Raw genomic sequence first — 26572 nt, forward strand, 5'->3', positions numbered from 1 at the left:
GCTGAGAGCTTTGTGGTAGTTCTCAGTGGCAAGGTGAATGTCCCCATTTTACCATTGGAAGAATTGAAGTTCAAGAGAGTTAAGGAAATTATTTAGTGTATGAGACCCCCTAGCAGAGTCAAAATTAAAGTCATAAACCATCCATCTGATACCTATGTCCAGGCCCTTCTTGCCCACCCTTCTTTGCTGCTTGCCACGTGCAGCTATAATAGCAACAGCAATCAATAGCTGATGCTGGAACAGTCATCATCAGACCAGTGATGTCCCCTGAGTTCATCAGCTAATTGTATTCCCCATCCTTGGCTAGGCATTGGGCCCTCAATGATCTGGACCCTGCTGACCAACTCAGGGCTTCTTGTTCCCCAAGTGTACCTTTGACACTGCCCCATCACCTATCCTCCCCTGTCTCTCCTCCACAATTGCTATGGTGAGTGATGCCAGTTACATCATAGGAGGTAGAAAAATTCTTGCTGTGATTCCTGTGATGAAGAATGGAAAACTATTTAACCACATTACCGTATTGTGAGTGTTCTCTCTGGTCAGGATGCTGACCACTGGCCTTTGTCATCATACTCGTTCCTTAGAACCATCCTGTGAACCACCTGTACTTCACAGATGGGAGAAATGTACTGACTGGGAGTCTGAGGAACTTTCCAGGTCAAACCCAGGATACTCTAGCCATGTGTGTGAGGATTTTGTACAACAAATGCAGAACACTTATGATTCCCCAAGCCACAAAGAAATATTTACATGTGATTAGTAACAGTAAGGTCCCATTTCATTTTTTAAATATCTTATTTAAGGTAGATGTTTATCTCAATCTAAGATCTATTTTTCAAATTTTGATTTTACTTAAATTTAGACATATATATTTAATGCAAAGTGTTTCCCCCATTCCTATCCCTTACCTGGAAAAACTGTTTAGAAGTCAATAATGTCATTCATAAATACATATATGAATATATGTATGTATATATGTTTATAGTATAGAAGAGGGAAAGAAATAGATAACAGAGTAAAGGGATAAATGGATTTTCTTCTTTGCATTTCTGTGACTTTTCAAAGTTTCTACAGTTCTTCTGTAATTAATAGGAAAAACATAAGGTACCCTAAAAAATGCAATTAAATGTACTGAGTTCTTATTCTGTCAGACAACCATTAAGCACAGTCCTACTGAGCCCTCCCCCACTCTGGATAGATGCTCTCTTTTATTTAGGAATAAAAGAGAAGGAGCACAAGGAAGAAAGGAACTGGTTCCAGCTTGATTTGAACCATTGAGTTAAGCATATTGACTTTAAGTCCTGTTCTCTGGGGACACTTCCATCTGATTCCTGTTTAAGGACATAGTGTATAAATCTAAGAAGAACTGAGGACTACAAAGGAAAGAGTTACCAGAAAGAACAAAGGAACTGGCGACCACTTTGAGTCAAAGGACTTGAGGGCGTCTCTGAGACTGCCAGGAGGGAGAAAAATGAAGAGGCGACAGTAGCAATGGTTTTGGTTTCCTGCTCCCAGATGGTTTATACTGCAGAGAATATAAGCTCCTAGGACTCCATATAGTTTCCAGCATTGCCTTGCTTATAACTGAGCCCTTCAGAAACAGCCAACAGAGGTGACCCAAGTGTGCTCACAGATGTGGGAGGGACACAACCAGCCATGAACTGGGGAGGTTTTCCCCAAGGGGTGTTAATGTAAACATGTCTGCAGCCACAGTGAGTGGGATCAGCCTAGTTGGGTTACTGTCCAAAGAATTTCACTCTTCCACTTGTTTGCATTTGGTGGGGCAGCAGATGAGTGTCTGGTGTGTGGTGGTTCTAGGCTACCAGAACACTCAGAAACTCTGAATGTTCCACCTTGGAGGACTGAACTATAGAAATACAGAGGCAGGGTTGGGGCTGTAGCTCAGTGGCAGAGCACTAGCCTAGCATGTATGAGGCACTGGGTTCAATCCTCAGCACCACATAAAAATAAATAAATAAATAAAGGCATTCTGTCCATTTACAGCTACAAAAAATAAAAATAAAGAAATAGAGACACAGGCTAAGGCTCAGGCAAACAGCTCATCCCTTCCTCCCTGAGCAACCTGCTCTCAGCCCCACCTACTGGTCTTTCCCCTACCTGCTCTCCCAGGCGTCATTGACTTTCTCCTTCAACATGGTGTGACCAGGGTACTAGAACAGGGTACTGTGCAGGACATACAGAACCAGGACAGGTCCCTGCCAGCCCCATGACACTGTCAATTCTTTAAAGTAGGATCTGCCTGTCGTTTTCATCTTATTCCTTTAATTCTCTGCTTTTAATTCATGTTGGCACATTGTCAGTTTTCCTTTGCTGTGTGTTGGATGAGTGAATGAATGACTTGTTTCATCTCCACTATTCCCCACCTCATTCTTATATGTCAGTACTGCCACCCTTATGGTAGCTTCTACTCTTCCTGAGGTCCTTTCCTACCTTAGTACCTATTTCCTGATACTCCCCACACAGGAAACCCTGGCTCTCCATCTGCATTCTTCCAGGCACAGCTCAGCTCTTTCCCCCTCTGTAGTCTTTTTTCTGCCTGTCGTGTCTCCCCCTCTCTCTGCCCAAAGCCCTTTTGTCTTGCCTGCTACAGGTCTCACCATTTTCTTCTTGTATATTTCTAGCTTCCTGAGTTAAGAAACTTGCCAGCATCCACTCACTTTTTCCCAGTCCCTCAGCATTTTATCTTCCCTTAAGCTTACCATGCACGTCCTTCAGGAAGCCATGCTAGGCATTAGGTATAAAATAGTCTTACTCATAATATGTAGGAAAATAATCAACATGTCAGATAGGTCCTGACAGCCCTAGTGCCATGAAGGATATATAACAAGGATGAGATGAAGCTGAAGTGCTGGAAGTGGTAGGCTGCCAATCATTCAGATGAGTGTGGTGGCCTCCTGCAGGAGATGACTTTTTTTGCCAGAATCAGAAAGATGAAACAGTGCAAGCTCCACTGGGGTATGGGTGTTCAGGCAAAGCTAGGAGTGGCTACAAAGGCAAGGGCAGAAAAAAGCCAGGGTGTTGGAGAAATGGAAGAAGGCTAGTAGAGATCAGGTCATCTGGGTCTAGATGGCTGTAGAAGGTTATGAAGAGCTATGGGTCTACCTCACAACTCTCAGGTAGTGCCTATCAGTAACTGTTTATTCTGTAGAATTAAAATTAATCATCTTTTCCTTACCTTCTTTGTCATCTTGTGTGCTTATCACTGGGGTACTAAACATTGACCTTTCAGTGTTATTTGTATTGTGCACAAGTCAGTTGGTGGCTACTTCATGTGACTTGAGTGAGTTTTTCCAGTCCAGTGACAGATCACTGACAAATTCTTCTGCTCTAGCTAATGAGTGACAGATAGTCTTGTAACCCCAGGTTCTGGCTAGGGAGAAAAGGACAGAGTGCCCTTTCATGTTCCCCCAGCATAGTAAAGTAAGGTCTTTCAAATACTGCCTCTTTGACATCTATCTCACAAGAAATGGAAGCATCTAGAAGATGGTGGTGTAGTACACACCAGACTCAGGAGTGGCATTCAAAGTTAATGAGTGTGCCATAACTCAAGAGTTACGTTCTCAGAGTCTCTAATTTTACAGATTATAGTATGTTAAACATATAGGCCAAGTTTCATTTCAGAATATAGAAATTTATTTGATGAATCCCTTTGTCTCTATGTATAAAATGAAGAGAACATCTACCTTACAGAGCTGTCAATGAAGATTTATCAATAAGAGAATGAGTAAAATTCTTGTAAAAGGTTCAGTGGATTCCCTAAGTACATGCATGAAAACATGAATGGTGTGACTCTACTTTGTGTACAACCAGAGATATGAAAATTGAGCTCTATATGTGTAATATGAATTGTAATGCATTCTACTGTCATATATAACAAATTAGAATAAATTTTTAAAAGATGAAAAAAAGTGATGTGAAAAAAACTTTTTGTAAAATCAGAGTAATGGGAGTATTGGGGAGTGAAATTGATGAAATTATGTTTTATGTATGTACAATCATGCTGCAATGAAACTAACTGTTCTGTATAATTAAAATGTACCAATAAAAAAATAAATGCTGAAAACAAAAAGGTTCGGTGGATAAGGGACATTCAGCAACATACTCTATTATGTAATTTCCTGTAGTTAGAAAAAAAATGGTTTATGTGATCTGAAGTTTTTCAATTTCAAGTGATTAAAAGGCAGCTACTTATTTCTATACAAAAGTTGTATAAATTGACATAATTAAGCTAAACAAGAGCCAGTTTTAGAATGGTGGTGTGATCATGTATGACTTCTCTGTTAATCATAGTTTTCATCAATTTTATGCAAAACAAATATACTATAATCTGAGAAGAAGTTTTATTCTTCCTTAGGGATAATACACCTGTCATGTATTTATTTTGGAATTTTGTTTTCTTTTATAGTTTCCTAACAAAATTGTGGCTCAGGTAGCCTGTGATATTCTTCAGTTGCTGGTTTCCTACTGGGAAAAACTTCAGATGTTTGAAACCTCTCTGCCTCGGAAAATGGCAGAAGTAAGTCCTTTTCCTTGAATGCTAAAACATACACATTTCCTTTTTAGTATATTTGCTATCTGATTAATTAGAGACCACAAATAATTACTAGAGACCTCAAATAATTACTAGAGAACCAACCATTGAATTGCGATGTGGGTCTCATAAGAGCAAGCTGGACTTGTTCTTCTCAGCTATGATTCTAGGCACTACAGAAAGAAGCCAGCAGTGTTCCAGGGCAGACACTGGATACTTGGGGAGTTTGAAAGGCAGATACATCCACAACAATGAGACCTTTTATGGATTGGGTCTTCATTCATCTCAAGTAATTTGGATGGTGCCAACAAGGAGTAAGCAGCTGGTTACGATGCCCTCTGTGCAGGGTGGAGGAGGTGTCTGTTGTGTAAAGCAGGAGTTCTTCCAAGACAAAGCCCTGGACCCTGCTTTCTGTCATAGCATGATTACCCATCTGTGATGAGATTACCACTGTAATAACCTCTTGTTCCATTGGTTGGTGGGATTGGAGAGGAGAAGGATCAGGAAGAATAATTTCAACCATAGCATCCTAAAGTGAGTTCCATCTAAGAATGCTTTGCTTATATCTGAGCAAGTATCCTCACTCATAGGTACCTGGTGGCAAGTCACATCCATTCCTGCCAATTTTTATAGCTGCACTTAAAACGTGTTCTGTCTTTACACATCCAGGGATAACTGTTTGAAGAAATTTGATTTGTCCCCATAAGGGATTGTAGGGTGAGAGAAGAAGTGATGTTGATTTATTTTCTCTTAGCCCTAGACAAATTTCACTGGCAAGATCACTTTGTTCTCCCAGAAACACGTCAGAAGTCAAATATTATTATTTTTTTTTATCTTATGTGACCTTCAGTGAAATAGAGCTTTGGATATAGTAATATAAGATGTAAAATGTAAAGTTGGATTTTAGGGCAACCCTATAGTTTGTCACCTAAACAGGAATACTTTTGTGAATTAAAGGGGTGCTAGGACAGCAGGTACAGACTGGGATAATTATAAGAAATTGAATAGGAACATTTTCATAATTACTCTTAAGTCCTTTTTTATTTCAATATGAAAAGTGAGAGAACTGATGGTAGAATTTATATGACTGCAATGAGCCCCCAATTACACCACCAATTACACCACCTTGAGCCCCCAATTACACCACCGACAGATTATGTGGAAACTGGATATGCCCCCATGCCTTCCCGTAATTTTCAAGATCATACCACACAACTGACCCTTGGCTTTATATCACCTTCCTCCAGTGAGTTAGCACAAAGCTGGATTTCATTGCAAGGTCACCTTTTAAGATATGGCTTCTAAAACTATTATGCTGATCTTTTTGGCACTTATCTTTTATGCAGATCCTTGTGGCTACAATTGCTTTCCTATTACCAAGTGCTGAGTACTCTTCAGTGGAAACAGATAAGAAGGTAGGTAGCACATTAGCTAACTTTTCTCTAGAGTTTGTTTTTAAATGTAAGACAGAATTATAAATGTAGTATAAATAGTGATCCTTTATAATATCTGCATGCATTGATTTTAACAGATTTTAACAGATGCATTAATTTTTATGAAAACTCTGTCTTATATTTACTTATCTACCTAGAATTTGGGTGTCCATTCAATAATTTGTATATAGAAAGAATTTTCTTATATATTATTATACATAGTGATGTTTAAAAGACTGCAACATAGCATAATGTTTCTTCTTCCAGTTTATTGTATCCTTACTCCTCTGCCTCTTGGACTGGTGCATGGCATTGCCAGTGAATACCCTTCTCCATCCTGTGTCCACAGTGGTCCTGGAGGAGCAGCACACATCCCGGGCCCCCTTGCTGGATTATATCTATAGGGTAAGTCTTCACTTGAGCCTCAAGGCATGGACTATGGACCTACATGTCAGAAAACTACCAAAATGTCCTTTGTGCACTTATTTAACTATGCCTTTTTGAAAAAGGACTCATGACGAGTTAAAATATTTAAAAAGAATAACTTGAGATCTGAAAGGAGGAAGATAAAGTTTTAGAGAAGTAATGATTACCAAGTTAAAAATTCATGCATTTTTATGACTCTCATCTTTAATTTTAAGTAGGCTATTCTTTGATCAGTATTCCCCAATTTTTATGGAATGTGGTCTATGGGTACTTAATTTAGAAAAGAATTATTTATATTATAGAAATAATCACAGTGTTCGCTTGCCAAAAATCTATTTATGCAAGGTAGGAAAAAGTATAATAGTTACAGTAATCTGGTTGCTTTAAAAAACATTAAAAATAAATTAAAGAAGTTAATCTTGTGAAAAATAAGAATACTTCAAAAATCTTACTAACCTATACTTTAAAAATTGTTCATGGGATCATGAGTCATGCTGATTTAAACTTAAAAACTGTCTTGAATTGGCCAGTAGGCTCTGATCATTGAGCCCATTCTGCCCTCCACCACAAATAACTTATCCCCCAGCCACCCTTCACCTCCTGATTCATTTTCTTCTACTTGTGTCTCCTTTGGTGGATGGAGGAGGCCTTAGGTATGTGCAATCACTGAGAATGGTGAAATAATCACTTTTTAACTTTTCTTTTGCTTTGAGAATATATTTATTGTCATTGATGTGAAAAGAACACAACAGTGTCTTGCTAACAGCAAAAAGATATTTAAGGATAAAAAAGACCCAATTTTTTTAAATATTTTTTTTTTAGCTGTAGTTGGACATAATACCTTTATTTTATTTATTTTTATGTGATGCTGAGGATTGAACCCAGGGCTTTGCGTATGCTAGGCGAGCGCTCTACCGCTAAGCCACAACCCCAGCAGGACCCAATGTTTTGAAGTATTCCCAAACAGGAGTCTTAACTCTTAAGAGCCATGGTGATTGGACATCATGAGTATCAGGGGACAGGAGATGATGACATCCACGGTGCCATTCCATCTGTTTTCCACAGGTTCTGCACTGCTGTGTTTGTGGCTCAAGCACATACACCCAACAAAGTCACTATACACTGACTCTGGCTGACTTGTCATCCACGGATTATGACCCCTTTCTGCCACTGGCAAATGTGAAGAGCTCTGAGCCAGTTCAGTATCATTCATCAGCAGAACTGGGGAACCTGCTGACTGTTGAAGAGGGTGAGTATTGTTCCAAATATATCTTGTGAATAAGAGAAGGAAAGATTGAAGCCTTTTGTCCAGTGCTTGCTGTGTTATTATTACTATTTTTAACCTGGTTGTTGAAGTTAAAATCCTAGTTTTTAGAGTCCTCTATGGATGGCAAATTCTGCTTTCCCCTTTGGTTTCTCTGGGGTTTTTTTTTTGTTTTTTTTTTTTTTTTTTTTTTTTGCTGTTTGGCGGGGGGGGGGGGGTTGTTGTTGCTGTTGTTATTTGTTTATTTGTTTTTTTCTCTCTGCTCCTTCCCCTTCTTAGTTATTCAAACAGCTTTGTGTTATTAAAGATCCGTATGTCTCAGACCCATGGAATTCTCAAAAAAGTTTCATTTTGCGTCTGATTGGAGAGACAAGAAAAATCCAGAAAGAATCATTTCAGTTTTGGACTAGTGGCACCATGGGAGCTTCCCATTGAGAGGGACCTAAGCTAATCTTGGCAGGATGGGCAGGCTTCGAAAAGAGCTTATAGACTCTTCCAGAGTAGGAGACTCTCATGGAAGGAGATGGCAATTTACTTATCCCTGTTTGAGGATGTCTCTGCTTGTAGCAAAGTCCATTTTAGAGTCTATGAGGATTGTCAGGACTTTCCTCCTTAACCATCCCCTGTCCCAAATGATAAGCACCCAGCTCTAGAATTTGGATTGATGATTTGGAAGGTAAGTGTGGCATCTGTATGAGTGATCAAAATACATAGAATCAAACATACAAATGGGTGTATGTAAAACTGGCAAACATTGAATAATATTAGTGGATTAATATCAGTGTCAGTTTCCTGATTGTGATATTATGCTGTGATTATGTAAGATGTTACCACTGAGATGAAGACTATTTGAGATCTCTCTGTATTATTTCTTATAATCATATGGATCATTAGTTGTTACGAAATTAAAAGTTAAAAAAATGTGGGTGTGGAGTGCTAGACCATCCATGGAAGGACCAAGAAAGAAACATGTCTAGGAAGTCATGGGAAGAAAGCAGGTGGCACTGAGGAAAGTCAGCAGTGCAGATGCCTCAGAAACTCTTGGAGAAGGTGAGAGCAAAAAAAGGAGCTGATTTATTTCCCAGTGGTGTTTGGCCATGGTTTTGCCGGAACACTTTGGGCAGAGTGATTGGTCTAGTCAGATAGATCACTCAGAGACTTGAGACAGATCCCTCTTGTGGGGCTGGTGAGAGATGGAGTGCTGTAGGCCATACTTGAGGGCCCATGGTACAGGGATATGATTGTAGGACCATGGAGTCTGAAGTATGAGTCAGGTGAAGATGAAGGGAAAGGTGAGATGAGGATGAAAAAGAGTAGGACCTTGAAATCTGACAGTTCTGATTTTAACTTCATTTGATAGACAAGCAAATGAAAGTTAAGGGATTTTCTCAAGACTATACAAGTCTTGAAGTAATGGAGGTGGGATTCGAGTCTAAGACTTAACGATCATTTTCCTGAAATAAATTTTTTACTGAGATTTTTGCCATAGGCTAAAGACTCTTGTTTTGAGTTGTTCTGGTTGTGGTAAACTTCTGTTATCCATCTTTTTTTTTTTTTTTTTTTCTGTACCAGGGATTGAACCCAGAGCCTTTTACCACTAAGTCACATCCCTAGCCCTGTTTATGTTTTATTTAGAGACAGGGTCTTGCTAAGTTGCTTAGGGCCTCACTAAGTTGCTGAGATTGGCTTTGAACTTGAAATCCACCTGAGCTGCTGGAATTTGCTGGTGTGTGCCACTGTACTCAACTCACCTTCCATTTTCCTAATAATTTAATTGTCTTTTCCTGGAATTCCACTATCTATTAGCTGTAATATCTTCTTGAAATTTTCCCCACAATTATAAATTCAAACCATATTTATATTAAGTAATCAGAATAACTCTTGATCCATTTCTTTTGCTGTTTCCTCTTTTGCAATCGATGTCTTACAAGAAATTAACTTACTTTTTCCTAAAGTTATTGACATTTATCCCACATGGCTGTCTCTAAAACAGGTTCACTACTCAATATGTCTTGTTTCTTGAAAATAGCAAAAAATTAATAGGTTAGTGAAAAAGGAAAAACCTAAAAATGCACTCTGATTTTGATACCATTTTCCTTTCTATGCACAACTCTCCTTGACTTGAATATTCATTCTCCAGAAGACTTCAGGATCTTATGCACCTGTTCCCAACATAGTTCTATGGTACTAAAACTAATTGCTCAAACTTCTATGACAAAAGAATTTTTAAAATTTACTAGCAATTTAACTAAGTAAAAAACAAGATGCTTAAAAACAATATTGGCATGCACAAGCACTCTTGCTAAGTGGGTACATCTTGTTAAGAGAGAAGAGGATAAATAAAGGTAATAGATTTTAGGTTAAATAAAATGTGCTCATTTATTTCATTCATTGTCACAATTTGTCATTCATTACAAAACTATTCGAATTAGATAATGTCTCTGATAAGCAATATTATATTTTTACCTGTTATTTTTTATGATTCTTTCTTAGACTATTATCTAATACTAGGTATATTTACTACTTTAAAAGAAAGATACAAGGAGCACATGGTAAATCTATCAATAGTAGACTTGTTTGCTCAGATTGCTCATCACTTATACCTAATTACTTAAAAGAGAAGGGATTGGAGGGGTTTCAAAAAATGAAATTTAAAGGATAACCTAAAATACTACTCTTATATTTCATCCATAAGTTTAGGAAAATAAAATAAAGATATTTGAACTCTATTTTTTAATAATTCGTGGAAGTCATGAACTTGTTTTTTCATTAACCGTCCAACTTTTTTCTATTTTTCAAAGAACCCACAGGCAGTGCAGTTAGTCATTGTTATATCATAAAATATTCCCTTTCTTCAGTTTTCAGTATCAGAGCTATTTTAGATTTTTATTGGATGTGTCATTGTGTCATGGTTTATAACCTGATCAGTGTGACTCCAGGTTAATTTCCCATTACAGAATTCAAATACATTCATAGAATACACATTTATATTTACCTTAAATTGAAAGCATAACCTATATAAGTAAAGGTAGAAGAAAGGTGACTTTCTAATTGTTATTTTCTACCTTGGGCCTTTATCAAATTAGACCTTTATTGGTGAGAGTTTTATGCCCGTTCTGCCATGCAAATATGTATGAAGTAATTTGCATTATGAACTCACCAACTCTTGGCTAGCTTCATGTTTGCTCTTTGGGGCATTAACATTTCTTAGCTTGAGTGTTAAATCTGGGCCTTAAATTTCTTAGTTGTGTGGAAATCATATTCACTTCTCCCAGGGTTTGGGAGAGAGAGTTTAGTTTCAGAGAGAAATGTAGATGACTTCCTTTGCTTCTAAAAAAAAATGAGTGTTTTGATATGAAAATTTATTTTCCATTATTGAATACATATTTCTTATTCATTATTAAAAAAAAAAAAAAAAAAACAAGAAATCCAAGAAAACTCAAGATGATCTTTTTTTTTTTTTTAAGAGAGAGTGGGAGAGAGAGAGAGAGAATTTTTTAATATTTATTTTTTAGTTCTTGGCGGACACAACATCTTTGTTTGTATGTGGTGCTGAGGATCGAACCTGGGCCGCACGCACACCAGGCGAGCGCGCTATCACTTGAGCCACATCCCCAGCCCCTCAAGATGATCTTATTCTCCTCAGTCGTTACCCAGAATTTCTTAGATTTGGGGATTTGATTTTTTTACCTCCCTTACGTTTCATACATCATAAAACTGATGTATCATAAATAAGTCAATTAGTTTTAATTTCTAAGGGGGAGGGTATGCAGCATTAAAATATTTACATTTACTTAGGTTTGATTAATATTTGTTTTTTTCATATTTCCTAAAACTTCAAGCTCAATTTATAAATCTTAGTTTATTTAAATATCTAGATTTTTTTTTCTGTTAAAATTAGCGGTTTCATTTTCACTTGCTCTTAGATTAACGCATAATGCTTTCATAAATTTAACAGATTGAAATTTCCATAATTACTTTTAAGTTTCAATCATCATTTCAATTCATGTAGATTTAGTTTATCTGCTTCTTCCTCCTTATGCTTTATTTTACAAGACCCCCTTACACTATTGTTGTCAAAGTCTTTGTATACTTTGTAAGTATTAAAAAATTTATAAATCAGTTGCTTTTGAGCATTTAATCTTCAACTAAAAATTTAGTTAAAGTCTTCTAAGTTTCTCCATGATTCATTAGTATGTCAGATTCTCTTAAATATTTAAAATGCCCTAACAACTAAACATAAATTGTCACAATAATTATTAAGCCAATTGCTTTGAATATATTTAAGCAGTCACAAATTTGATTAATTTCCTTACCAGGTCTACATCCACCCCATCAAGGGAAGCAAGGTACCTCCCTAAGCTACTCTCCAGCCCCTAGCTGCCCCTGACTCTGAATTTTGTCCTTACCAGAGCTCTTTGAACTATGAGCTCCTTGGGTTTTGTTTTGTTATTGTGGTGTTGAGAATCAAACCATGGGCCTCAGGTATGCTAGGCAAGTGTTCAACTACTGAACGATACCCCCAAACTCTTTAAGGAAAAGGACATTTTGCTTTTTCTAGTCCTATGTCTACAGAATTTTTAACATCCCTTTCAGAATGAGTTCCTCCTGTAAATTGGTTTTTTAGTAGTCCATTTGAGTTATGCTTTTAAATTAAAATAGAATTGTTTAAAATAAATAGTTGAGGGCTGGGGATGTGACTCAGTATCATATCAGTGCCTGGTATGCCCAAGACTCTGGGTTCAATGCCCATACCAAAAAATAATAAATAAAATAAAATTAAAAAGTTGAAGAAAAGTCCTAGACTAAACCAACAAACACCGAAACCTGGTGGCATTCAGTTTTAATCTTCACTGTCTGTTCATTCTTGGCTGTTCACAGAGAAAAGGCGAAGAAGTGTGGAACTGATCCCTCTGACTGCCCGAATGGTGATGGCTCACCTGGTGAACCACCTGGGTCACTACCCTCTGAGTGGAGGCCCAGCTGTGCTGCATAGCCTTGTCAGTGAGAACCACGACAATGCCCACGTGGAAGGCACTGAGCTGTCTTCTGAGGTGTTCAGGAGCCCCAACCTGCAGCTGTTTGTATTTAATGACAGTACCCTCATTTCCTACCTTCAGACACCTGCAGAAGGACCTGGGGGTGCTCTCTCAGATGTGAGAGTTATTGTGAGGGATATATCAGGGAAGTACTCTTGGGATGGAAAAGTTTTATATGGGCCTTTGGAGGGACGCTTAGCACCCAATGGAAGAAATCCCTTATTTCTAATTTCGGACCACCGTCATCACACATTTGGACCTCAGAAAGATCATTCCCAAATCGAAGAAGGAGATGATGTCCTTGACAAACTACTTGAAAACATTGGCCACACTAGTCCCGAATGCCTTTTACCATCACAGTTAAATCTAAATGAGCCCTCCCCACCCCCATATGGCATGAACCATGAGCAAGAAAAGGAAATCATTGAGGTCATTTTGCGCCAGAGTGCACAGGAAGATGAATATGTTCAGAGGTGTAACTCTGATTCTTCAATGAAAGTTACCAGCCAAGGGCAACCCTCACCAGTGGAGCCCCGAGGGCCTTTTTATTTCTGCAGGTTGTTGCTCGATGATTTGGGAATGAATTCTTGGGATAGAAGGTAACAATACATGCTAGTCCTTAAATTATCTTTTTCAAATAATTTTTCTTTTTTTATCAACTTAGGGTCAGGGAAGAAGAAAATAAAAATGGAGATTTTTTCACTATTTCAACATTATTTTGATAATGATAATAATTAAAAGTTATTTTGGCTGCTAAATTAAAGCCAGAAATGGAACTAATTATGCTGTACTAATGCACACATTGAATTCTAAATACCTACTGAATGTTTTAGAGTTTGAAGTATTTCCTTTGTGTATATGTTTTATTTACTTCTCTGGCCATTATCATTTCTACTTTAATGAAGATGTAAATGGCAAATACGCCTTAGATCTGATGAGGGAGGTGGGTGTGATGAAACTTTGATAAAGCATAGAGTGGCCCAGGAGTTCAAGAGGAATGATTTAGTCCAGTGGGAAGTATGGGACAGTGGAGAAGACCTCATGGAAGAGGATAGATTTGACTGAATCCCGATAGTGGAGTACAGTTTTTAAAGAAATAAGTGTTATGCAGAAATTTGTAGCAGAGCTGACTGAAAATACAGAATAAGGCCACACTCAATTTATCAGAGTCATCCAGTGTCACTGGATAGTAATGGGATGCAGTGGGATTTTTATGCCTTGCATATATGAAGGCGAATGGACTTGATTCTATCACAGATATTTAGTGAAATGAGGTAGCAGATGGATGGATGATAGATAGGTTTGTTAACTCAAATGCAGCAAAACTGACCATTGATCACATGATATTTTTCTTCCATTGTTTTTTTCTTTATAGGAAGAATTTTCATCTTTTGAAGAAAAATTCAAAATTATTGAGAGAATTGAAAAACCTGGACTCTCGCCAGTGGTATGTGAAAGTATATCAGATCACCTTTTCTAGTTCACCTGTGTATGTGCGCTTAGAACCCATGGGTAGTTCTGTAACCTGGAATCTGCTGACATTTGCCCCTGTCAAACCTTTGATATTTATACCCTTTAGGAATAACTCACATTTGTTACTCTAAGAAGAGGTTGGGGCTCCCACTTAACCTTTGCTTTTGATTGAATACCTTTCTATGTGGCAGTCAGTTGCCAGTCTGACTGGGCACAAAATCACGAGCCACTCAAACAGGAACAAACTTTATTTTGAAACTCCCGCCAATGCCCTGAATGCTCTCGGGAAAAATTGCCGACCCACACGCATGGTGTTCTCCACAACACACACACTTAGGAAATCCCTCCTCCGGAATTCCCTCCTACCACACTTCCCCAACCAATGGGAACTCTCCAGGAGTCCCTTAGCAGGCCAAGGTGGACAGCAGGGATCTAATATCCATTTGAATGCAGATCTTAACATAATCATATCATCTCAATGGCTCACCTTTCAACCAAAAATGCCATGCATCATTACTACTTGGCTAAGGCTCTTAGCAGTCAGTGGACATCCATTCTCATTTATTCTCTACAACTGTCTCTTTTTCTGATAAGGAAGTAGATATTTACCTAGATTAAACAAGTCATAATCACCTATACCATATTATTTGAAACCATATGAGACTGACTTCATAGTCCTTGCTGTGCAACCTTCACTGGCAGTCTGTAGTCTTGGCTTTAAAACGTTGGAAAGGTTAGAACAAGCATGTTGAAATTAATGACTCTCTATTAATGTCTCATTTTCAAAGCTGGTTACATTCTCAGATCTACCCTTTTTTTCTGTACAATATCAGAGTCATTTCTAGAAAGGAGTTCACAAACATGAACAGTTTTTGATTTGGGGAAATATGTGCTTCCAAAACCACCTAAGTTAAGAATATAATCCTCAGCATCTGACATTTACATGTAAGTCTTGAATAAACGGATTCCTTAATGTTTAGTTTTAAAAAAAAAAAAAAAAAAAAAGCTCTTCAAAAATAACAACAACAACAAAACCCTTTGCTTATTCCCCTTTAGAAATATCTTAATGTTTCATTGGCACTCAAATTTAGGTTGTTTTCCCCAGGCTTGTTTTTCAACTCTTACCACTATATTTTATTTTCCTACATTTTTCATACTCCTTCTTAACTCACAGATTTGTAAATATATTTGAGCTTAATGTTTTCAAAAGATGATTAAGAAGCAAGAAGGAAAATAAATGACAAAGGCCGGCTTTATCTTTATGGGTTCTATCCTGGCATTTGGAAAAATAAGCAAAGCTTTTATTTTATTCACTTAATCATTCATTCACTCTCTATGGTGCTTCTACTTTAAGGCACTTGATTCTCTTGCCTGGTACTTACAGGGAGGAGTTATGACCTGCTAAATAAATATTTTCATCACCCTGTGTTTAGATGGCATTCTTATAATTTTTATAGTTTATTTTAGAGTTCTGTTCGAACTCAAAGTGACACATAATTAAATTTTATTTTCATACAAGTTCTTGCTTCATGTCACTATGATTGGCCTGTTAGGTTCACAATTGCGATTCTTGTGGTTTGAATTTCTTTTGTTTTTGTTTTTGTTTTTGTTTTTGGTATCAGGGATTAAATTCAGGGGCACTTGACCACTGAGCCATATCCCCAGACCTATTTTGTATTTTATTTAGAGACAGGGTCTAAGTTATTTAGCATTCGCTTTTGCTGAAGCTAGTGATCCTCCTGCCTCAGCATCTTGAGCTGCTAGAATTACAGGCATGCACCACTGTGCCCTGCTTGAATTCTTAAACTAGGTATAAATGTAAGAAGTAGTGAATTCCAGTTTTAATTTTCTCTTAAATACTTGAATTAAAGTATTTTAATTGAATTAATTTTAAAAGGTCCATTTTTATGTCACTGAGGATCAAGAAGATCAAATCATATTAAGCTTACTTATAGCTATGTGTCCTTTCTCTCCTTCAGAAACATCTAGAATTAAGATTCGCGTCTGTATGGGAATTATTGGTTTTCTTTTTCTTTTCTCCATTATTCTACCTTCCCACATTGCCTTCATTACTCAGGACTTCTTATAACCTACACATTGAGGAGTGAACTATTTCATGTATGTTTTCCGAGTCTCGGATTTGCCAGGGTAGCTGATCTGAAGCAATATAGAGCCTTTTCTTCTAGGTGGCTTTACCACTCTCTGAGTGATAAATATTTTAGTATTATGGAATATACAGAAATAAAAAGAAAAGAAATATATAGGATTAAGTGATTCATTTATAGTTGTACCTGGGGAAAGGAACCTTACTCAGGCCTGAAGACATTAGCTCATTGTCATTGTAAATGTCTTTATTTCCTGATTTATTAAGTGAAATCTATAGTGAAAAATTTGAGCTTAAAGAATTTTTAAAAACTCATTAGAGATGAAGAATCTGAAGCATTATTCTTCAGATAGCTCTTTATTGGATTCATTTTCCTGCTTCTTGTTGTTATTTTCTCTCTAGAGGAACACAGATCAAGTTCTCTGGAAATTCCTTGAGGGGTTTCTTCTGAAGGACTCAGGGATTTACTTCCTTCTTCCTCTTGTGCTTCAGTATTAAATACTTAAATATTAAATACTGAAGTATTCCAATCTCAGCTTTTTAAGTATGTGCTGAATTACTCCCTGCTCCTTAGTATTAAGTGAATACATTGGTATCTTGTAATTGTGGCCAATTTGTGGAGTGTTAATGCACTTTAGTTGCATGAGGTACAATTGAATTAGCTCCCTGGGGTGCTGTTGTAGTAAAATATGGCTTTGGATAGCTGATTGGCAATTCTCTGCCCCTTGATTAACCTTCACTTAAAACCCCAACTCCTGGATTTAGTGTCTTCTTGACATCTAAATGTGTATCAACTTATTTTAAGGTAAAGTGTATTTTCAAAGTTCTTTTTTAAAAAACTGGAACTAATTTTGAGATTCTGTAGCTATAAGAAATCTAGACTGTCCTGTAGGTTGGTCAGGTTGTAGGCAAGAACATACTCTGTCCCTCAACTTTCAGGAAATTTCTATTTCTGATATTAATGATTTAAATTTTCAAGGCTTAGATTCTTCTTAACATGTTTTTAGGAAAGGGAGAATCTGTAGTGCTACTGTGGTCTATAATACTATGAAGTTAACAATAAAGATGGTTACATCTGATAGTATGATGAACATACATACAAATCACAGTGGGCCTCCTTTTTAACTACGAATGTCTTCTTGCCACCATTTGGTGAGGTGGATGTTAAAATCATGTTTTTCTTTGTTTGGCTGTTTAACGTGACAGCACAAGGAAATAGCTATTCTGGTCTCTTCCTAATAAGAAAGAAAAATGCATTCTAATGAGGAAGGGGAAATTGTTGATTTTATGTTTGTGTGTTCCTGAATTACCTGTTCCTTCATGCATTGGTTGTGCAGCTTATGGATATGAAGTGCTGTTGATGTTGTAATTACCATTTCAAAAGCCTGGCTCTAATAAGGCCAGACACAGTGTCTGCATCCTAGCAGGCTCTCTGCGGTGCTAACATTTTGGAGGATGTGAAATTTGATGAATGTTTACAACTAAAGGTCACCTTTCCTCACACCCACATCAGTCAGACCTTCATCCCAGCTTAGTTCTCAGTGCTCTACCATTGAGTTAATTAGGACTCAAGGACTCAGGAGCTGCTATAATGGAAAAAGCCTGGACTTTAAGGAGAATAAGTAGAAACATATCTGATAAACCTGAGGCTGTTTTATGTATGTAGCGTCTATAGAACAGGGAAAAACTAAATGTCAAAGACTTTTAAATATATAGAGAGAGCTATAGAAAGAAATTGAGTAACTGTATTTTTTTATCTTTTTGTTGAGACAGTCCTTTAGGTCAAAGGTTAGGATATCTATTATCATCGCCATCTGAGATAAGCCAGTAATGTTCTAGGTGCTTTTTATTGGTGTCCCCTGTCACTCAGGGCAACAAATAGTATGGTAATTTCAGGGGCTCTCAGGCTTCCTGTTTGGGAGCAGGTCTGTACTAGTGCCTCAACCACTCTCCAACATAAAAATCCTCCCTTCTTGTAGCTACCTATTTTCATCATAAGTCACACCCCACAGGGCGTGCTCATGCAATTTCTTGCTTTCCTGGTAGCAGCAGGACAGCAGTATCAAAAGCTTTAACAATGGATAGGCCCCAAGAAATTCTATTTCTATGAATTTATTTTAAGGACATAACAAAAATCTTGTGAAACTATCATCAAGATTAAAGATTAATTTCAAGAACATACTAAAGATAATGCAGAAATATCTTTTAAAATATAAATACCCTAGGGGCTGGGACTGCAGCTCAGTGGCAGAGCTCTTGCCTTGCACATGTGAGGGACTGGGCTCAATCCTCAGCACCACATATAAATAAGTTAAAAAAAAAAAAAAGGTACATTGACAACTACAAAAATATTAAATAAAAAAATTATAAATACCCGAAATGAGGATTTGTGTTATAGTTTATTAATATAATAGAATGTTATATACTCATGAATAACTTTATTGTAGAATCCTATGATCTAAAATTGGCACACTTACAAATAACTAAAACAGTAAATTTTGTTATATATCTCTTACCACAATTTTTTAAGTGTCCATATTTCTTTAAATTTTTTTAGTTGTAAATGGATATAATAGCTTTATTTATTTTAATGTGGTACTCAATTCTGAACCCAGTGCCTCAGGCATACAAGGCAAGTGAGCTACCACTGAGCTACAACCCCAGTCGGAAAGTGTCCATAAATATTTTAAGTGTAAAAATTAGTTATAAGACAGAATGTAGTAGTTTCTCACATTTTATATTTTTGTGCAGAAATGCATTCTAAAATGGTAATAGTTATGTTCTTTGTTTATATGTTCAAATTATAAGTCTTTTTTCCTTTTCTAGTTTTTCTAATTTTTCCTCTAAATGTTTATTACATGAAAACTATGGGGCAAAATGAATAGTTATCTAAATGACTAGAAAGAAAAAAACTCTCCTTCTCTAATTATTTATATAGCTTTTCAGTTGAGCTTCATTATTCATGCTTATGAAGTGGAAAAATAATTTATACAGAAGGAAATATTAGAAAATTTATTTAAAAATGGAGCACAATTCTAGCAATATCAATGTTTAATCAGTTTAGATTTTTGAGATATTAAACAACTAGACAATAGAAACATTTCTGTATTGTTTAGGCACTTGATAGTTTTTCTTATGAGATTTTTCAGACTATTAGCAAAAGTGAGGAGAAGGGTAGAACTGCTCTGGAAGTGGTATTCTAATACTAAAAAAAAAAAACAGAAGAGAAACTATAGTAAAAGTCATGGATGGTACTGTTACCGCTGTTGATTGGTGACGAGTCCTTGCTTCCCCAATGTTGAAGTATAACACCAGAGAAGCAAGCCGAGGCAAGTTTAGAGTGGAAAATAGAAGTTTATTAAAGGACAGCAGAAAAGACTTCTCCTGGAGGAAGAAGGGGACCTAAGAGATGGAATCCTGGAAGTGCAGTTGTTTCCCCTTTTTATAGTTTTCGGTGATGGGATGTAGGTGGGAAGGCCCGTGGGGTGGAACACAGGTGGGCCAAAGAAGTAATCTGGGCAGGAAGGACTCCAGAGGCAGCATCTTCAAGTTTGCTGTTCATTAACATTTCTTTGGGATGGGCTATCTTCAAATCTGCTGGGGCTGTTCATTAACATTTCTTTGGGATGGGCTATCTTCAAATCTGTTGGGGGCTGTTTCCTGGACTTCATTAACATTTCAAGAGTTGCTCAACTTTTCTGGAATTCATTCTCATGGCCTCCATTTTAGATTTCACTAGATATTAGACCCGATTTACCTAACTACACTGACTACCTAACTTTAAATCTGGCTTCAGTACCTCTATTTGAATAAAAAGTGTTTCCATCTCTTCTTTATCACCAGATTCCTTGACAGTGGTCTACTTATTCTGGCACTTTATTCCATAGTATTCATAGAAAGTGGTTATTAAGACATTCAAATATACATCATTTATCTGGTCAGTTTAGCAGAGATTTAGCTGAGCTCCTACTATGTTCAAATCCTAGGCTACACGTACAAAAGATGAAACAGCAGGGATTGTTTCTTTCTTTTTTTTTTTAAAGAGAGAGAGAGAGAGAATTTTAGTATTTATTTTTTAGTTTTCGGCGGACACAACATCTTTGTTTGTATGTGGTGCTGAGGATCAAACCCGGGTCGCACGCATGCCAGGCAAGCGCGCCACCGCTTGAGCCACATCCCCAGCCCCATGCAGGGATTGTTTCTTCAAAATGCATATCATGTTCACTTGCTCTAACAGTAAACTTTCCAAAATCTATCATGGAGCAAAATGATAAAGTATTTATGTGACAAAAAAAGGTTTCCTTGGACAGCTCTTCCCCTTACCAGATACCCTCAGAATTCAGCAGACAGGGGTGGTACATTCTTTCACAAAGAAAATACCTAAGTATGTGCTGCTTGGAAGAAGTTTCTCTTTCTCCTAAAGTCATATCTTGGCATATCTTATAGAATCAAGGACCTACCAAGTATAGAAAGTGACTCAAGGTGTAGAAAGTGACTACCTGTGGGTATGCTGTGGGTATGCACATATATCTACTCATAATTGATATCTATTTGAAATGCTTTAAAAGATGATATTATTTAACAAAAATGAAAATAATTTACCAAATGGTATGTTCTAACATGCTGGGGTTCAGTATATTTAATGTCTGAGTGAGTGTATAGTCTAGGAACGAGACTGCCTTAATCTAGTTCCCAGTCCCATTACCCTGCATGCTTTTTATTTAAATTCCTTTTGTCTCCTTCCAACCACTTCCGCAAGGCAGGTGATATGATAATACTCTCTCTCTCTCACACACACACACATATACACACACACACACACACACACACCTCCCCTGGAAACATAAGTCTAAAGGAAAATATTTCTCCAGAATATGAAGAGTTCAAGGTAGATAAAATGGATGCTTTATTTACCAGTGAGCTATATCCCCAGCCCTTTTGGCAAAGAGTATCCCCAGTTGCAAAGAGTAAATGAGATCATGTGTCAAGCTATCTTAGTGACTGACCTCTAGGAAGTTCTCAATAGATGTGAGCTCAATAATGGGAGTTATGCTGGTTTGGGCAACAAAATAAAACTTTATACAAGAGAAGTCTAACTCCTTTTATTTTAAAAATTTAACAGCCGTGAGACACACAAAATTGCAGTGTTTTACATTGCCGAAGGTCAAGAAGACAAGTGTTCAATCCTCTCCAATGAAAGAGGAAGCCAAGCATATGAAGATTTTGTGGCTGGTCTTGGATGGGAGGTAATTACTTTCATTCAATAGGTATTTATTGACTAACTATATTTAAGACTGTATATAAGCTAGATATTAATTACATATGGTTTTGCATGTGTTTTTATAGTCAAATATAGCCTAATTACACTGACTATCTAACTTTAAATCTGGCTTTAGTACCTCTATTTGAATAAAAAGTGTTCTCTAGTTCAGGAACTAGAGAACATTGAATTTGACATCTTCTATTAGTTGCTTTATACGTGAACTTTTAGTGCTTTTTACATGAACTTTTGTTTCCCCTTAACTTTCCACTTCGTATTTTTTCATTTGCTTTGTATCAGAACAGAATAGTCAGAGGGACTCACCCTAGTCATAGGTGGTTTATAGTAAGAGAAAACAAATATGGGCAAGGAAACAATGGTTTGGGCCATGAAATGGAGCTTTTAGAGAAGAAATCAATAACTTGGCAAGTAAAAAGATGAAGGAAGAGTTGGATGAAGTCAAAAGTTGAAAATAAAATAAAATATAATAGCTATGGTAGTTTACCCATCAACTTTTTTCCCTAACATAGTTCCCCAGGATGATTGATAACTGAAAATTTTGTAGGTTTTTTTATTTTTCTTCTTAAAAAATTGGGGGGTGGGCGCCACTGGGGATTGAACGCAGGGATGCTTTATTTACCAGTGAGCTATATCCCCAGCCCTTTTTAATTTTTTAATTTTGAGACAGAGTCTCGCTAAGTTGCTTAGAGCTTCACTGAGTTGCTGCTGCTTTTCTCAAACTTGTGATCCTCCTGCATCAGGGATTACAGGCATGCACTACAGCAGCCAGCTAAAAAATATATTCTCTCTCTCTCTCTCTCTCTCTCTCTCTCTCTCTCTCTCTCTCTCTCACACACACACACACACACACACACACACACCTCTCCCCTAGAAACATAAGTCTAAAGGAAAATATTTCCCCAGAATATGAAGAGTTCAAGGTTGATAAAATGGAAATCAAAATATCTAAAATAATTTTCTTCCTTTTGTTTTGGTTTCCTAGTTATCTGTGGTAAGGAGAAACTCTGGGTACATAAGCACAGCTTATCTCTGAGAGTTCAGCGTTAGCAAGGGGACTCCTATAGAATTAGGGTCAGGGCAAGAGTACACCAAGGTTAGGATCATACGCTTTCTGAAGAGCCAAGTAGGTTTTAGTCTAAGAGCTATTGCATTTCCAATAAATCTTTGTTGTTCTTGCTGATAAGGTTACTTCTTATTTGTCATAGAATATATTTGTTGTTTAATTAATATAGTTTTTAAATCATACATTCTCAACTGAGAAAACAAAACATTAATCCAGAATGTATATAGATTGTTATTTGGCACAGAAGAGACTTCTCTATTTCTTTCTTGTGTGTGTGTTTAGAAAAATTACTGAAACAATGATAAAGAAGAATGATAAAGAAAGAATCATTGGTGACCCTGAGTCCCGGGGGCCCACCACACAGGGGAAACGGCTGTGTGTTGAAAGAAAAATGGGACAAGATAAAAGATGGTGTGTTGTAAAACCACACACAAGACTATACCTCCTAGCTAAAAAAGCCATATCTTTCCCCCAGAGGTTTTCTCTTCCCCCAACAAGTTAAAAAATTAGATTTAGTACAAAGTGAGCATTCACACCATAACTTTAAAATGAATTATGACTCATAAACTTTTGACAGTGGTATAAATTGTGATAATCCTTTGGAGAAACAGTTTAGTGATAGCTACTAAATTGTGTAATATCTGTACCCCTTGATACAACATCTTAGAAAAACACTCCTTTGAGTGTTCCATCTGGTTTGAAAAAACAAAAAGCCCCACAAATCCATCAGTGGAGAAACTGTGTGTGTTTGTGTGTATATGTATTGGCCCCAGAGTGCAAGGTTCTTGGCGCTGGCATTCTGATATCCCAGAGAGAAGCCATAAAATGCTTCTTAAAGTGAAAAGGTGAAGGTGTAATAAGATATTTTGAAAAAGCGAAAGAGACACCAAAATCACATACCTTTAGTTATAATATATTGCTTTGGTTATTCTGGTTTATTAGTTATTGTTAATCTCTACTGTGCCTAATTTACAAATGAAACTTTATCAAAGGTATATAGGGGAAAATACTAGTGTATTGTAGGGTTTGGTACTATTTGTACTTTTAGGTATCCACTGGGGGTCTTGGGACATAGCTCCCAAAGGTAAGTGGGGACTCCTGTGTATATTTGTATGCCTATATGGAAAAATTTAGAGAAATATATACCAAAAATAGGTACTAGAAAGTTAGAGAAATATATACCAGAACTTTGATAGTAGTTTTCTTTAAATAGTAGGAATATGGAGCAATATTTAAATAGTAGGAATATGGAGAACATTAATTGTAATGTTCTTTATTTCTTTAATATTTTAGCATTGACTAATTTTGTTTTATATTATAAGTTTGTATCCAAAAAGATATGAAGTGAGAATCATTTGTTTTTAAAAAATTCACATTCACAACTCATTTTTGACCTTCAGTCTTTTCTTTCTATGTGATCTTTATTAGGTGGATCTCTCCACCCACTGTGGGTTCATGGGTGGCCTTCAGCGCAATGGCAGCACTGGTCAGACGGCCCCTTATTATGCTACCTCTACTGTGGAAGTGATTTTTCATGTTTCCACTCGGATGCCATCAGACTCAGATGATTCACTTACCAAAAAGGTAAGGGTCCTCATTGGGGACCATCCTTAGCTGCTCTGGTATATAGGGGAGGCCCTCTTAGGACGGGACAAAGACCAGGTCCTGAAGCTCTGAGACTGCTTTCCTTGGGACTCAACTTCACTGTTGCTCTTCCCCAGGCTACACTTGTGGTGAATCTAAAATCCAACTTGGCACAAACTTAAGACCCAATATTAAGGATTGGGAAAAGGAAGGGTCTAAAATATTGCTATTCTGGGATCTTCTCTCATATTCATATCACCTGACAGAAAATAATATAGTTTACCTCATAAGCTATTAAAGATTGCAATGCGTAATGGCCTTTGTGACAAAAGTATTAATGGTGCTCTGGGAAATAAGCCCGCCACCACCACAGGCTTGCTGGGAATAAGTTGATAGCATCTGCCAAAATGAGAAATACAGATGTGCTGCTGCCTAGCCATCCATTTTTGCTGTTGGGTACCTTTCATTCTCCTTGAGCTGTGGCCCTATGGTCAGTTTTCCCTGTAATTCAAAGGAAACCTGGTGCCCCAAGCGAACTCACCCAGGGAAACATGGTCCTTTACCTTCCAACCACCAGGCTGTTCACCTCAGGTCACCCTGTGTTAGGAGTGAAGAGCACGGTAATAGAAAAAATACTTTAGTCTGATAAGGAAACCACTCCTGTAAGTTTCCAGATGAGAGAAACATCCCAGAACAGCTGTGATTTGTACTCATCTATTCTGATGCAAGAAACTGAGTATAGCACCTTAGGTGCTAAGACTGACAAATGGGGAGTCTAAGGATGAGGTTAGAGCCAGACTCTGCAGACCTGAGCTCAAGTATGTGTTGAGTTATTTTATCCACCTATGCCTGTTTTTCATCTATTAAATAAGATTAAAAGCAGAGCCTATGTCCCAGGGTAGTTGAGCAAAGTGAATGAGAGGATGCTCTGTAAAATTCAACATGGTATGTGGTAAGATCTCGATGACTAGCCCTTGGCTTTGCCCATTGGTTTAACTGATTGTTTTCCCCTCCCCCATTAGTCAGATGAGCAATAGCTGATAGGTTCTACTGTACCTTTTATATTTTATTTCTCTGTGGTTTTGTTTTTTCACCATTGCAGCAACAGCCATCTGGACTATGTACCTGGTATACATGAAGCAGTGCATGTGGGGTATCAAAACTCAAGTCATGGCTCAATCACAGAAAACTTTCATAGTGATCAAGTATCTCAGATGTGTGTAAAGCCTGATTTGCATTGAGAAACTTATGAGGCTTTCATCCCTCAGTCCCACATGGTATATTGTCTTTCAGAAAATGAGAGTCCCACAGCAAAAGGTGTGGGCCACATGCTGTTTCCCACAGGCATTGGAGGAACTACCTCCAAGTCTTAGGTTCTGATGGCTTCCCCTAGTGGAAGGGACTTCATCCCTTGGGACCTCTCTGGTATCTCAAAGTCTAGTACAGCTTACTGAGCCCTGAAGGCATGATCATGTTTGTTTGTTTTTAAGATGAGGTACGTTGTAAATTTATGCTACTCTGCAAATGTGTCACCATATTCTATTAATTTTCTTATGGTAGAAAGATATTTTGTTAAAAGATAACAAAATATTTTAAAGGTATTTCTTTAAGTAAAGAGGCATGGTTTTGTTTTATTTTTATGAGAAAAGACATACTGTTTTTCTTGACCAAAATGTCATGCTATAAATAATGTTCCAAGTCTTGGCCTGGTTGAAAGATTCCCTACTATAATAATCAAAATTCAGCTGATACCTTTTGCAGCTCTAAGGTTTAGCATCATTAGCAATAAACTCTCTATAACAGGATGTCTCACAGCTAGACTAAAAATCATAGTAACAAAGGCCCACAGTTCCTTGTCTTATTCTAACTAAATTGTTCCTAACAGCTTTAAAATGAGCTGCAAAATTCTAAAGTGATTCATGCTCTCTTCTGCCCCTGTCATGGGGGGACTTTTACAGTTCTGCAATCCGGTTGCAACCCCATACTGAACTCTTGATCCTTTACTGCAGATATTTGTTAGCTCTAGCTAGATTAGATTTTTCACAGCTAATCTAACTGCTGTAGGGGTTTGCAGAGTGGGGACAGAGCTGTGCTATTGGATTTGTCCAATTCATTTGACTCCAGGACTATAATTGCACTTATGTCTTACAAGGCTTTTATAGCCTCAGGCTGGCCAGCCGCATAAAAAACAAATTGGCAGTGATACAGTACGAGTGAAAAGGGATGAAAGGCCCACATTATCAGTCTCCAGGCAGTGCTGTTCTGGCAGGAAGTTTCTTGGTTAATTTACAAATAAAACTTAGATTTTAGGATGGGCACACTGTCAGCTGAACAATGGGGATGTCAGGCCTGA

The 26572-nt window shown here is 37.3% G+C and overlaps 1 protein-coding gene across 4 annotated transcripts in view; it reads left to right on the plus strand.

Annotated features, from left to right (window-relative positions):
* Positions 1-26572, plus strand: part of Ralgapa2 (Ral GTPase activating protein catalytic subunit alpha 2) — a 325597-nt gene that overhangs the window by 191742 nt on the left and 107283 nt on the right. For all 4 annotated transcript variants that reach the window (XM_076851458.2, XM_076851460.2, XM_076851457.2 and 1 more), the window contains 8 exons: positions 4427-4537; positions 5899-5967; positions 6253-6390; positions 7477-7660; positions 12557-13313; positions 14090-14161; positions 21414-21537; positions 24064-24219. In XM_076851458.2, coding sequence (XP_076707573.2) covers positions 4427-4537; positions 5899-5967; positions 6253-6390; positions 7477-7660; positions 12557-13313; positions 14090-14161; positions 21414-21537; positions 24064-24219 — 1611 coding nt within the window. The remainder of the gene's footprint in view (positions 1-4426; positions 4538-5898; positions 5968-6252; positions 6391-7476; positions 7661-12556; positions 13314-14089; positions 14162-21413; positions 21538-24063; positions 24220-26572) is intronic.

This window comes from Callospermophilus lateralis, chromosome 3, assembly GCF_048772815.1.
Source record: "Callospermophilus lateralis isolate mCalLat2 chromosome 3, mCalLat2.hap1, whole genome shotgun sequence".
NCBI lineage: Eukaryota > Metazoa > Chordata > Mammalia > Rodentia > Sciuridae > Callospermophilus > Callospermophilus lateralis.